General features: G+C 45.6%; 1 protein-coding gene across 3 annotated transcripts in view; it reads left to right on the top strand.

The window, feature by feature from the left end:
* The window catches only part of KIAA1549L (KIAA1549 like), a gene marked incomplete at its 5' end in the record, with an annotated part of 249,641 nt that overhangs the window by 219,876 nt on the left and 15,535 nt on the right, over positions 1-14,230 (top strand). For all 3 annotated transcript variants that reach the window (XM_080931712.1, XM_080931711.1, XM_080931710.1), the window contains one exon: positions 12,553-12,903. In XM_080931712.1, the coding sequence (XP_080787838.1) occupies positions 12,553-12,903 (351 nt within the window). The remainder of the gene's footprint in view (positions 1-12,552; positions 12,904-14,230) is intronic.

The following is a 14,230-nucleotide window of genomic DNA, read 5'->3' as shown; positions in this document are numbered from 1 at the left end:
TATAAACAGCCCCTAGCTGTTCCCAGTGGAGTCCTCATTCTCCTCTGAAACTATATAAGCTGTGGCCTCCACTTTGAGTTTCTTGGGCACCTGATTCCCGGCCTTCCCAGCAGGCTGGCCCACTGAGTTCTGCTTACAGCATCCTACCTAGGCTTTTCCTGTCTTAAGTCCCAAACTCTGCCTCATTCCACATGCAAACCAGTCCCAGCGATCTGACGACCATGTGGTTTATCACAACAACGGCTCCCCTTTACTTCCCAGGTTCCTGTATTACTTTCTTAAAGAAGGAAGTGTTCATTTTGGCTTACGCTTTAGTTCGTGATAGCCATGAAAGTGTGGTGGTAAGAGGGCAGAGCAGCTGGGCACATTGTGTCCACAGCAAGAGCAGAGAGAAATGAATGCTTAACTCACTTTCTTCTTTGTACGACTTCTGGGACCCTAAGATGGCACCACCCGTATGCAGGGTAGGTCTTCCCTGCTCAGTTAGATCATTTTCAGAAACTGTCACAGACACACTCGGAGTCATATAGATTAGGGATGACCCGTGGCTGAGAGCTCAGTGCCCAGCTGATGAAGCCTGGGTACACTGTGTCTTGTGTAGCGGGTATTTACGTGAGTAACCATGTACTGATAGGATTGCCAGCCCCCTTTGTCACAGGTGAACAGTGGTTCCTAGAAGGATGCCAAGGATTGGAATAGTTATTGGATAGATTGCATCCACGTAGGGGGGATAGACTATGGAAAGCATCCCATAGTCTGTATGCAGTAGGACATAGCAACTTTGGAAGTTTTCTAGGTCATCCTGTTATGAATGCAAAGCATTCTGGCCCCCAAATCCCTCCCTCTCTCCCAGCATCTTCTAACTTTAACAGAGACAAAGGCAGATTGTAGTCATGCCCTACAGTGTTGGAGAGGTTACTTTGGAGGGTCCAGTTAGCTTTTGACTTCACTGGGAAGCAAAGAGCTAGATTTGGAGTTTGCCTTTTCTTCTGAATGAATAGATCCTTCATTCCAGAGGTAACCTGCATGCCGCTCCCTTAACTACCCTCTCTTGAGTTGAACCCTGTCCCACCAAGAACTTTCCTACATAGTCCCCCACCGCAGCATTTAACTTCTTTTGCCCACTTCTGCCAGCTAATCTACACCGTAATGTTTTTAATTTGATATACTGCCTTACGCTCATTTGCAAAACACTGTATTTTTGCAGCGGCTTGCAGTCTGAAGGAGATGTCTGATGATAGGAACTCACTCCCTAGGAGACCCCAAGGCAGAGGTTGAGGTACGTGATGGTAAAGGAGCTATAGGCAAAGTCTCATCAGGCTGGTGGCTGTCCAGGAAGATATTGACCTTATGAAGTTGGAAGTGTGAGGATGTGGGGAGATGTTGACTCTTGACGGTGTGGTTGTGAGGCAGCAGGAGTGGAGAAGTAGCCCAGTGGCTTTACTCAACCATGGCTCTGCAGGCCCAGCACTTCTCTGCCATGAAGACAGCTTTTCACCAACAAGTAACAAACCTTCCTTCTGCCAGGACCACTCTGGTGCTATCCACCTGCTTGTTCCATTGGATTCCCTGTGCCCCAGATCCTCCTGCTCTTACCTTGGGTTCCTGCCCCGCCACCATAGCCTCCCTCGGATTCTCAGCCCCCACTGCCTGTTGGCCCCGAAGGCAGTATGATCTTTGTATAAATACCTGTTGTCAAAGGGAAGAAAACAGGGCTAGGAAGAGTTAGAAGCCAGACCATGGCGTAACTGCTATTAGGTCTCAGATGACTTCCCTTGGAGCGTAGATGGTCTGGCAGAGTTGTACTGAGCTTTAGTGAAGGAGTTTGGCATTATATACCAGCCGTGGGGTATCTTTAGGTAAAGCTCCTATTTTAGCCATGGATAAGTATTGCTAGAAAGCTGATCTCTGGGGCTGGCAGCTGGAGATATGCCTAGCACCTGAGCCCTCTTGTCCTGAGAAGCAAGCCAAGTCTTCTAGTTTATTCTATGCCTATGTGCCCTTTGGCCTACCTGTGGATCCCTAGGCCTTTGGAGAACCAATGTCTGGTGGTGTTCACATGAGAACATTCCTAGGTTTCACTGTCCCTTCCATTACTCTTGCTGAGGCTCTTGGAGGGGTTGACAAATCAATTCCGGGGCCCGTCCCAGGTTATTAGTGATTCAAATAGGTACAGGTTTGCCATGACAGTGAACTTGGGTGGGGGAAGAGAGGGTCCTGCAGGAAGTCTGTTCTTCCCTGGAGTCCAGTATAGTCACCATTGTTCACCACCACTGAGTGAGAGACCTCTACCACACCACACAATCTGGCTCCTCCTGTAACTCCCACAGCTTTGAGCCTGGCTCTTGAGTCTAAGTTCCCACAGCTGGAGACTTACGAGCTGTGGCCGAGACAGCCATCTGCCGATTGTTGGCACCTCCACCCACCCGATCACCCACCCCATCAGCTGCAACTGAAACGCCACCCTTCCCCAAGCTGTATCGTGTGGTTTCTTTGCTCTCTGTATTTGCGAATGCTTATCACTCTTTAGGGAGCATGTCTTCCTGCCGGGGCTCCATCTGAGGTCAAGACGTGGGGCTGGGTGGTTCTCATGTTTATGGGGTGTTGCACAGCATCCCTGGCGCTCTCTCTCTATCTATCTATCTATCTATCTATCATCTATCTATCTATCTATCTATCTATCTATCTATCTATCTATCATCTATCTATCATCTATCTATCTATCTATCTATCCATCTATCCATCTATCTATCTATCTATCTATCATCTATCTATCTATCTATCTATCATCTATCTATCTATCATCTATCTATCTATCTATCTATCTATCTATCTATCCACCTCTACCTGGTAGCTGGCAGTAGCTCCTCCCAGTGCCCAACCAAAAATATCTCAAGACATTGTCCTACATACTTCTCAGGTAAACACCCTGGCGTGGGCAAAACTTTCAGAACTTTAAATGCCCTCCTTTCTGTCCCAGTGATACCTGATCCTCCGTCTTTAACTCCCACCCTAGCTTCTGCTTGCTGATTTATTTGTGTTCCTTCTCCATTTGAGTCCTCAAGGGCAGAAATCATGTTTTATTCATTCCTGAAACCTCAGCACACAGAATAGGACTGGCCTACAGTAGTTGCGGCGTCTCTATTTGTTGAGCAAATGAACAAACAAGGGTATCAGCCAGAAGAGGTGACTCCTGGGCTGCGACTTGCACAGTGGGCACCTTCATACCTCTGAATCGTATACGCACATCAAAGCTGTAGACGCACGTTCACGTACACCGCTGTTCCTTCTAGTCTGAGCGCTGGCTATCAGTTCAGATGCTTTGGCTAAAAGCAGCAGAAAACCCAACTCAGCAACTGTTTGAAAAACAACAGGAAATGCATTGATTGCAGCAAGTCCAGGGAGGGTATGATTGACAGGCCGGCTCCTCCCTCCACCGTGTACAGGACTGTATTCTCTTAAGCAGGGCTTTCTTCTCTCTACAAAATGGCTGCACACGCCCCAGCCCTCGGTCTGCATCCTGCATTGATCAGCACAGCAGAAAAATTTTCTTTTCCCAGTTACGAAGCAGTTTCTAAGTTTTACTCTGGCTGCACCGCCATAAAGTAAATGCCAGGTTCTGTGTCAACCACCATGATAAAGAGAGCCAGCACCGGTTCGTTTACCCAAGCCAGGTCTAACCAGTGAACCTGACACCGGCTTTGTCCCACCCTGAGCCACTTACCCAGACACAGAGTGAGCTGGTTTGGTTTTTGTCAACTTGTTACAAACCTCAGTCGAGGACTTGCTTCCATCAAGTCCTGTAAGCAAGTCTGAGACATTTTCTTGATTAATGGCTTGATGTGCGAGGCCCTGCCCCCTGCAGACTGGCCGCCCCTGGGCCAGGATTATTACAAGAAAGCAGGCTGAGCAAGCCAGTAAGCAGTGCTCTCTGTAGTGTCTGCTCAAGCCCCTGCCTCCAGCCTGGGGCTCCTGCCCTGACTTCCCACAGTGATTGGACGGTTGCCTGGAAGCAGAAGATGAGATTAACCCTTCCCTCTCCAAGGTGCTTTAAGTCAGTGTCTTGTCACAGCTGCAGAAACAAATGAGAGACCAGGAAGCCAAGGGCAGATGACAACACTGTCACCATGCAGGCTGCTTGAGGAAGGCTCTACTCTGAGGAAGGAGTCCAGCATACTCTCCCATTTTATTGTTCCCTTCCATGTCTAAGTCTCCTCTTTGGGTGGCCACTCAGGGAGCAGCCAGCCTGAGGTAGCACCTCAGGTGTTCACGGTGCCATTGGGAATCCCGGGCTAAGTTGGAAGTTGTGTGTGCATCTGATGTGGATTTGAAGGAGATGGTGCCAAAGGTATTTTGTACAGCTGTCTGGCCTTCGAAAGGCTGAAGAGAAGGAAGCATGTATCTGAGTAGATGGGAGGACAGTCTGTTCGCTGAGAAATAGTGCTGACACACAGACAAGGACCTTCCTGTCCCTTCCTGTCCCTTCCTGGCCTGCAGCACCAGCTCAGCCAAGGTGACTAATCTCAAAGTAAAAGACAAAGCAACTTTCTGTGATGCTCTCAGACTGACTCCTTTTTGAAACAGGTAACACTAGTTTTAACCAGGTGACTGTGGCCTATAAATTACCTCCCAAGTTCACAAGCAACACAGGGCCGGTGCTGTGGTTTCTGGGGCTGAACCACAGCCTAGTTGCATGAATTGTGAGTAGTTGCTTCCCTGACTGTTCTTTAGTGTGCCTGTATTATATAAAATGGGCAAGCATGTGGTCCTACATCATGAGGTTACTGTGAGAACAAATGGGCTAATGCTGACCACACTGTATGGAGGAGGGAGGCAGGAAACAGTGGTACCCATGGCTTTCAGACTCCACCAGTGGTGAGTGATGCCCTGTCTTCTGCTTCCTTTCCATCCTGGTCCTGTAGGTATCCTCCATCTGCTGGGAAATGTGTCCTGCACCAAAGAAAGGACTAACACTACCCAAAGGGAACCTTCACGGGGACTGTGTGACTGGAGATGAGTTTGGTGATGGGGACCTGAGACCCTACCTGTTATTCCAGCACAAGGACGCATCTCCCAAGGTGACCTCTAAGGTCACACTTTCCCAAACAGTGTGGGCCAGTGGGATGTTTTAACCCACTCAGGAGCAAACTCTCACTGTACATGGAAAAACAGCAGACGATGGGACAGGAAGGCTCAGGAAGGCTGGAGTCTGCCCCCTCGGGCTCCTGCCGCATAGAGAGGTCTGCGTAGGAACAGAAATGACAGTGAAAACTTGGATACCTGTCTCCCACTGTTCTGTCTGTGTGGTCTCAGTTTTCACTGCAGAAGACTAAAAGTCAATGAGGAAAGCGCATCCTGTCTCTTCAGCTTGTCTGAAATGCAGAAACCACAGTGTCTTCTCACCCTGTGGCCTAGCTGATTGCAATGGGCCAGTGGAATGGAATGTGAATTTTTGCAGGAGAGAAGTCACCAAACTCTTCTTTAGACCCCAACCTGTGCTGATACGGGTCAGTCTCGTTTTATGGGTGGAGACTCATTTGAGATACAGTCACAGAAGGAAGTGGCTCAAAGGCCTCTCCACTCCTCTGCCAGCCACCTGCAAAGGCAGAGTCCCTGGAGTTTGTTTTCCAGAAGTAGCTTTCTAAATATATCCCTGCTTCCGGCAAGGCAGGCAGCGTGTGGGCCTGTGAAGTCCAGAGCAGGCATTAAATAAGGAGAACTGCCCTGTTCTGTATGGGCCCCAGGACCATGATTGGTGGAGAGAAAAACAGACAGGGAACCAGATACATTTATCATGCCTGGGGCCCACCTTACTAGCTACCACCCTCAGTCTGCTCTTGGGTCCTTGCCTGGCAGATGTAGAATTTGTGGGGAGAGTTCTAGCAGGGTGGAGCTGTTGATTGGCACCAAACAGAAAAAGAGCTTTGTGGCAAATCGGGGGAGGAGAGTGGCAAGGAAGCTTTTCAATGTCTTGCACTGTAAAATGCAGTGTTTGGGTGAGGCAAGTGTTAAAAATAGAGACCTGTGAAACATTCCTCTACATGAAGGCCCATGCCTGGGATTCTAGATTGCATGTTCTTTAAAGCCCCACAGCTCTACTGGCTATATGACTGTCTCCTTTGTCCTAGAACCGTGAAAATACCTTTCCTGCTGAAGACCTTTAGACAGATGCTCTTTAGGATTTCAGAACTATTTTTGTGCCGTTTCAGTCAAGGAGTATTTATTGTGGCCTCACTATGTGCCATCTGGGGACTCAACAGGGAGCACGGTAAATCCCTGCCCTCCAGGACCTTGCAGTCCAGCAGAACGGAATTAAAGGCACAAAGATGAACACAGAAATGCCAGAGGGACACTGGAGGGCCAAGAAACAGCCGAGGCAGTAAAGAAGGATAGGAGGTGATCTTATTGCTTTAGCCAAACATAAAGGTCTCTGTGAAGGTTGCTTCTGAGCAAGGACCTCAAAGTGTAGCACCACACACATTAGCCCCCAGGCAAAGAGAGTTCCCAGTAACGAAGAGGCTCAGACAAAGACACCGCCGGCTCAGGGAGCTCAGGGGTCACCAAATGTACCCATAGCATGAGTCCTCTGAGGAAAGAGATGAGCCTGACTCCATCTTTTCCTCTTCACTTTCTCCAGTTCTACTCCATCAACAATCCCTGTTGGTCCTTTGCCAAAATGTCTGGAACTCGCCAGCATTGTCTTTGCCTATGACCACCCTTATCAAACGTCTGCCATCTCTTCTTGCCTGGCGCATGGCAAGAGCCTCCTAAGTAACTTCCCACGAATTCCAGTCATGCTTCCCTCCTGCTTAGAAGTCTCTGGGCGTTTGCAATTGCCCTTTGAAAACAGTCCAACCATCTTACTGTGTCCTTTGGGACCTTGAGGGATCAGTCCCAATTCTGACTATTTGAGCGTCAGCCAGAAGGTCATGTCTTGGTTTGCTAGGACACAAATGGTGTCAGCAGTGGAAGTTTGCTTCCTCATCCAACTCAAGATTCACCTACCCCATTGCATTACCAGTGTCTTCTTCTTTTCTACACATATGCATGTAGGCAAAATACTTCAACACTCAAAATAACAAAGTAAGCAAATATAAAAAGTTCTTTTAAAGAAAACAATGTGATTAGAACTATAGGTGCTTGTCCTATGTGAGAGTACTACAAAATCCAAAACCAGGGCCCCCTGTGTTCAGGGAAAAAATAATGGTTTTAATTTCTCTATGGGTTATAATCTACCATAAGAAATTTCATAGCAACCTCAAACCTTAAATTTATGCATATTCTCTATACCAACAATTCCACTTGTGTAAATTTAATCTAGAGATAAATTCATGGCTGTATGCAAGTTTAATCACAAGAATATATGTTTCAGTTTGCTATATGTAGTGAGATATCAGATCAAAGAGAGAGTATACTAATTATTATCTTCAAACTCCATATAATATAGTTATGAAATTCTTAAAAATTATTTCTTATGAGTACATATCTGTTGACATATAATATTAAATAGTACTTACATATAATAATACATAGACACATAAATGTGTATTTTTGAGCCTTGCATGGGGCCTGAAGAGATGGCTCAGCAGTTAAGAGCAATTGCTGTTCTTCCAGTACCCACATTAGATTGACTTACAACTACCTAAGCTGCATTCTCAGACAGTCCAACACCCTCTTCTGGCCTCTGGGGGCACCTGCATGCATGTGGCATATCCTCACACAAATGCACACACATGCACATAAATAAAAGTTAAATAAGCTTTTAAAAACTTTATATATTTATATGCATTTACATACATGTATATGCTTATTTTCTGTTTATAAAATCATAATACAGTCAGTATAATCTGACTGTCTAAACCAAAGAACTATGTTAACAGCAATAATTTGTAAATATCTCTAATCCTCTATTCATATTTTTTCATGTATATGATATTATACTCAGAGGTTATGCTGGTTAGTTTTATGTCAAATTAACACAAGCTAATCTGGGAAAGGGGACTCCCGACTGAGAAAGTATATTCGTAAGACTGAGCTATAGATGAGTCTACTTAGAATCTTGCGAATTTGTGCTTGGTGTGGCAAACCCAGCTCCCTGTGTGTGGTGACAGCTCTGGGCAGATGATCCTGAGTTACAACAAAAGCAGGTTGAGCAATCCATGTAGAACAACCAGTAAGTATGTTATTCCTTCTCTACTTTCAGTCCTCTCTTCAGGTTCCTGTCTTGAGGGCCTGACCTGACTTCCTTTGATGGTGGATTGGAATGTGAAGTGTAGGCCAAACCAACCCTTTCCAGCACAATTTGCTTTTGGCCATGATGTTTATCATAGTGAGAGAACCCCTGAGTAGGAGGGATGTGGGCCTTTTTAAGTTCTCCCCCACTGACTCTCCTTCATACATCACAGCTACTCTTCTTCCCCTCTTTAAAAAAAAAAAAAAATCCTTCTCTAAAAACCCTACAGTCCACACCCTTCCTCTCTCAAGTCTGCTGCCCCTACTTCCTGGGGTTGGGGATAGAGGTGTTGGGCAGGGGCAGTATGTTGAATATGTTTCAGCATTTATGATCTGTAACCTTTTTCATATGCATAAAACATCTGGAAGGACATACACAAAGGTCACAGTGTTAGCTGTAGTCATTCTGGCAAATTACAATGTGTTTAATTTTCTGTGTTTGGCTTATCTGTGTGTTATATTTTTTTATTATTATTAGCAGTCATTCCTTCATTGTTTTTTCTCCTTTCAAAATTTCTATGGAAGTATATCTTGATTAATTCACACACACACACACACACACACACACACACACACACAAAATAGCTTCCCAGGATTTCTCACTAGGAAGTTGAGAAGTAGCTATACTAACTTGCAGGTTAAATGGGCTTAAAATATATTCTCTATCCCAGATATGGCCTCAGACAGACACTGCATTGAAACCCACCATCAGGCAGTGTAGGGGGCTTTACTTTTGTATATCTAAGCATAAGATGTCATAAGTGAAGATAAGGGAAGGGACAAAGGCCAGCTAAGCCAGTGGTCATGGTACCCCTCATCTGAAAGTGGACACATCTGTCATACGGACCTGTGAGGCCAAGAAAGGCAACACATGAGGTGAGTTCTGACAGGGCAAGCATACATCAGGTCCTCAACAAGTGTGGATACCCACTATATAGATTTCTTTCACTTAACAGCTGATCAGTGGCTTCGGACATACAACTCCAGATTGAGGGCTAAGGATGGTATAGCACAGACAGAACCCCTGAGGAGCAGTTGGGAACGGTTAACTGCCTATGGCCAGATTTGCTATGAAGCACCTGTGCTTACATACTGAGGCTTCTATCCTCCAGGTTGCTGAGATAATCTTAGTAATTAGTCTATCTCTGTCCTTGTCTCAGAAGTCTATTCCTGCTTTGGTCAAAGCACACACCTATGGGATGGCAAAAGAACTGTTTATGTGTATACAGTGGACGAGGGCTTTGTTTGACTTTTCCGTGCCTTAGTTTTCCCATCTGTACAATAGAAATAGAAATACACGTTAATATTATGGTAGGTTATTGTAAGAGTAAAAAGAATATAAAGTTCTGGGAACAGTGCCTGGCATATGAGCTCATCATCACTGCCGGTTCATACTATTACTCTTGTTTATCTCTCCCATAGGATAGTCAGGTCCCAATTTTATTAAATTGCTGTAATCTTAACACAGCCTAAAAGACAACTAAGGCTGAAAACAGTATTTGTCCCTTTAAAACAAGAACAAACATGGCCCCATTCTGCAGGCAGAGGGCTTGGAGGGTGTTTCCTAAGTGGTTATCAGATGACTCAAAGGACTGTCGTGTTAGGAGGGATGTGGCCCTTTCCTAGGACAGTTGGAACTCAAGAGACAGTGTCTTTGTTGGGGTTTCTGTTGTGATGGGACATCATGAGCAAGGTATCTTGGGAGAAGGGTTTATTTGCTTACACTTCACAGCACTGTTCATCACTGAAGGAAGTCAGGGCAGGGACTGTGTCTACTTCCCTGTAGCAAAGGTGGTGCTACCCCTCACTAGCCCAGTTCAGAGAGTTGCCCTGCCTACCATCCCCCACATTGCACAGCCCCACCCCAAGGCTCTTAAGAAGGGGAAGGAGAGTAAGGCATATTACTAATACATATACTCTTGCCCTGCCTAACACACAGCTATAACTTCACACAATATACTTACTTTTCTGACCTCAGATGCATAACAGCACTGAAAAGTGGCAAAAGCATAGCTTAGCTCACCTCGGTGACATTAATCTCCCACCTGGGAGTGATCTGGCACCAGATATCCATTATGTATTGGGGAGAATTGAAGGCGTAGGGAGGAAGGCCACGTGTGGGTAGCATCCAGCATTGCTGAGCCTGTAGTACAGTGGAATGAGCCAGGATAACACGCCCACCTCCAGGCAACTTTGAGCGAATCATTTAACTGCTCTGGCCTCAAATTCCTCTCCTTTACAATGGAGCTTAAATTAAAGACCCTTGGGCTTTGAACTTCAATTCCAAATGTTCTCTGCATTATAAAAAAAAACGTTCTGCTAGAAGTTGAATTCATTACATAGAGGATATCTCCAAGCAAAATCTTAGAAGTCGGGTTTTCTGGCTTTCAGAAAACCACTTCCCAGACAATGATTAAAGGCCCTTTCTCTAAAACTGTCTCAGTGGCTTGACATGTCCTCATATAAAGGAAAAATTTTATGTTCTATCCCACAGTCTGCTTTTGCATATGTTAAATAAAAATAATATTCAGAATTGCTCACTATAGGTGTTTGCTAATAAACTTAGTCTTAAGATACACGGAGAGCCTAATTTTGATCTCGAACTACATACAGAACTTGGTAACAAGAGTAGAAAAGATGCCTAACTTCTCTTTTATGCTGCCTGTATTTTCAATGTATTCACTAATGTATATGTATTAACTTAATACTAACAAAAATTAAAAGTGCTTTTACAATACCATCCTCGTTAGGATCACTATTGCTATAATAAAATGCCATGACCCAAAGCATTGGGGAGGAAAGGCTTACACTTCCACATTTGAAGTGCATCACTGAAGGAAGTCAGGAACCTGAAGGCAGGAGCTGAGACAGAGAGCCAGGGAGGGGTACTGCTTACTGGCTTGTTCCTCATGGCTTGCTCAGCCTGCTGTCTTAAAAACCCATGACCAGGAATGGCACCACAGACAATGGGCTTGGCCCTCCCACATCAAACACTAGTTAAAAAAATGCTCTGCAGGCTTCTCTGGAGCCTGATCCTATAGAAGCATTTTCTTAATTGAGGTTCCCTCCTCTCCAATGACTTTAGCGTGTGTCAAGTTGACACAAAACTATCAGCACAAACATGAGTATATCACAACTCTGCCTCCTGTGATCTTTGAGAGCAAGACTTGCCTGTGTGGATGAATCCCCCACGGATACCTTCCTACAGTGTTTATTTAATGCAGCCAAGTGCCTCATATACACAGTGATTCAAATTCACGAGCCTCACGAGCTAACAGCAATTGTGGTGATGTGAATGATGATGAAGACTGTCCTCCTGCTCCAAATCCTCAGAGACATTCACCGATTCCTTGTCCAAACCCTCTGACAAGCAGTATGTCGTCCTTTTACATGTGACAAAGTGGAAACAAAGCAGCTCTCCAGACTGGGACATCTTTAATGCCCTAGATTTAGCTTCTCGGTGCACCTTCTATCTGTCTCTCACCATGGCAGCGACAGCACCACCTGAGCCATCCCTTCTCTCCTGCTTTCTGCAGTCTGAGATCTGTGCATGGCCGGTGTGACAGTGTGCCTTAGGACTGATGAAGAATAAGCACTCCCAGGCATTCCACACAACACAGCACACAATTTACGAAACATACTTTCCATCAATAGGTAACCTAAGCTGACAGTCCGTGTAGACGTCTCTGGGAGCTAATGTGCTTCCGTTATCTAACCCGCTCAGTTCTGTAGCTGCTCCCTGAATAATGGGGAAGGTGAAAGAGAATGTTCTAGATCAATAGATCTTAAACTTGAGCAGGCATCTGAATCTCCTGACATGCTCATGAAAACAGGACGCCGGGCCCCATTCAGAGAGGCCCATTCATGTCACATTATACTTGTAGATCATCTGGATGTAGAAGGAAGATTGTGTTGTTCCCTGTGATAAATCAGGAAACCAGAAATTCCCTAACCAATGGCTGGACCCAGGCTCATATATAGCGATTTACCAGCCTTTGGGGTATTGGGCTACATAGTGTTCCAGATTCTTATACCCAAAGGCATCAGAGATTTTGAGAATGCCATTAATTTAATCAGTGAAAGCCATTTCTCATTATTATGCTAATTAGCAAGTGTGCCACACTGGTGTAGCTGTGGAGACCTGAAGACTACAATGGTGCCTGTAAAACCCAGCCAACAGCTCCTGTCATGGGGATTCCTAGATAGAGCACATTGGATATGACTTAAGTTAGCACAGGCTCCTTCACTCGTCAGTGCCAGTGAAAATTTTAGGATGTGGGAAAGCACTTCACTAACAGATCACTCTGTCTGATCCCACAGACTGAGCCCGAGATCATAGAAGAGACCAATGTGGACAGAGTCCATGAGCCCCGGGGCTACAGCAGGGCACGGCAGATGAAGGGCCACTCGGAGACCTCCACACTGAGCTCGCAGCCTTCCATCGACGAAGTCCGGCAGCAGATGCATATGCTTCTAGAGGAAGCCTTCAGCCTGGCATCTGCTGGCCATGCAGGCCAAAGTCGGCACCAGGAGGCCTATAGCTCCACTCAGCACCTGCCGTACTCAGAGGTGGTGACCAGTGCTCCAGGGACCATGACCCGGCCCAGGGCTGGAGTACAATGGGTACCCACCTACCGACCAGAGATGTACCAGTACAGCCTGCCCCGGCCGGTAAGTCCATCTTTGGGTTAGCTCTTCCTACTAGATCCCAACAGGGGACCCAAGGATTTGTGGAAATAGAAACAAGCCGTGCTGGAGTCTTTTCTCTCCCTTCACTTATGATCCACGGCCAAACCTCATTCTAAAGGGACAGGTTTCTGTGAAACCCTAGCACATTTCCTTTTCTGCTATCACCCCCAAAAGGGTTCATCTATTTTCCACTCACGAGTGGTTTTCTCCATTTTTCAAACATGAACCCCAACTTAAATGTCAAAAGGTATCAAAGAGCCCTGTGTGGAGGACCTGTGTGTCCTGGCGACCAGGAACATAGGCTATGAGCCCGGTGGCTTGACTAGGAATCCCACCTCAACCACTTTCTGGTTTTGAAACTTCAGGAAGTTGCTTAAAGTTTCTGCTGGTAGAAAATCAATAAATAAATATGAGCAGTGAGCTACTTCCTGGTAAGAAGGAAGTCCTTCCTAAGTACACAGAGTTAATATGACTCTGCATTGTGCTGAACTGAGCATTACTCGTATGTTTCACAATCTGTATAATGAACTTCTGAGACAAACACAATGCTACTCCTACTTTATAGAAGAGGGCGTCCAGTTCTCTCGAAGCTTAAGTTACAGACATTTGTGAGTTGCCGTGTTGGTACTGGGGATGGAATCTTCATCTGAAGCACAAACCAGCCTAAGGGTAAACCATCAAACCAGAGCACACTGAAAAGCATCTCTCCATTGTCAAGGGTTCCTTCTCTGCCAAGTGCAAAGAAGACTCCTGTCTCCACAAAAGGAGAAAACAGCCAAGAGTATACAGTGGACATGATAGTGCTTAACTCAAGGCTTTGCAGAGGCCCCTTTGCTATGATAATATGAAAATCAATGGGGAAAACAGTGATTTAGCAAGATAACCAGGATTACCTTTTGTCTTGCTAAAAAGAGAGCAGAGCGTGCTCCAGACTGCAGAGGGATAATTGGGAGCTGGTGTTCTTAATGTATCAGGGCCAGCCTCATGGCATTTACATCATGGGAAAGGTTACTGCCAGCATCTTGCGATTCCTGCAGTGCAGGTTGGGAAGCTTTGATCATATTTTAGCTCTTGAATCTATAAAGAAATTGGACTTGACACCTAATGACCAATCCAATTTTGCCAGCAGCCATAATGGGTCTTTGCCAAGTAGAATGAAAATATCCTACAACTTTCCTGCTGGTGAGAGAGTGTGGATTCTTAAGAAGGCATCAGGGTGGAAGCACCTTTCCCCCAGACTCTTCGCAGAAGAATTAACAGTAATAATAATAACACTTAACATCTATTAAGTTCCCATTATTGAATCTGA

This window comes from Micromys minutus (genome assembly GCF_963924665.1).
Source record: "Micromys minutus genome assembly, chromosome: 17".
In the NCBI taxonomy this organism is placed as follows: domain Eukaryota; kingdom Metazoa; phylum Chordata; class Mammalia; order Rodentia; family Muridae; genus Micromys; species Micromys minutus.
Note: the sequence above shows the minus strand (reverse complement) of the source record. Positions and strands in the feature narration are given on the sequence as shown.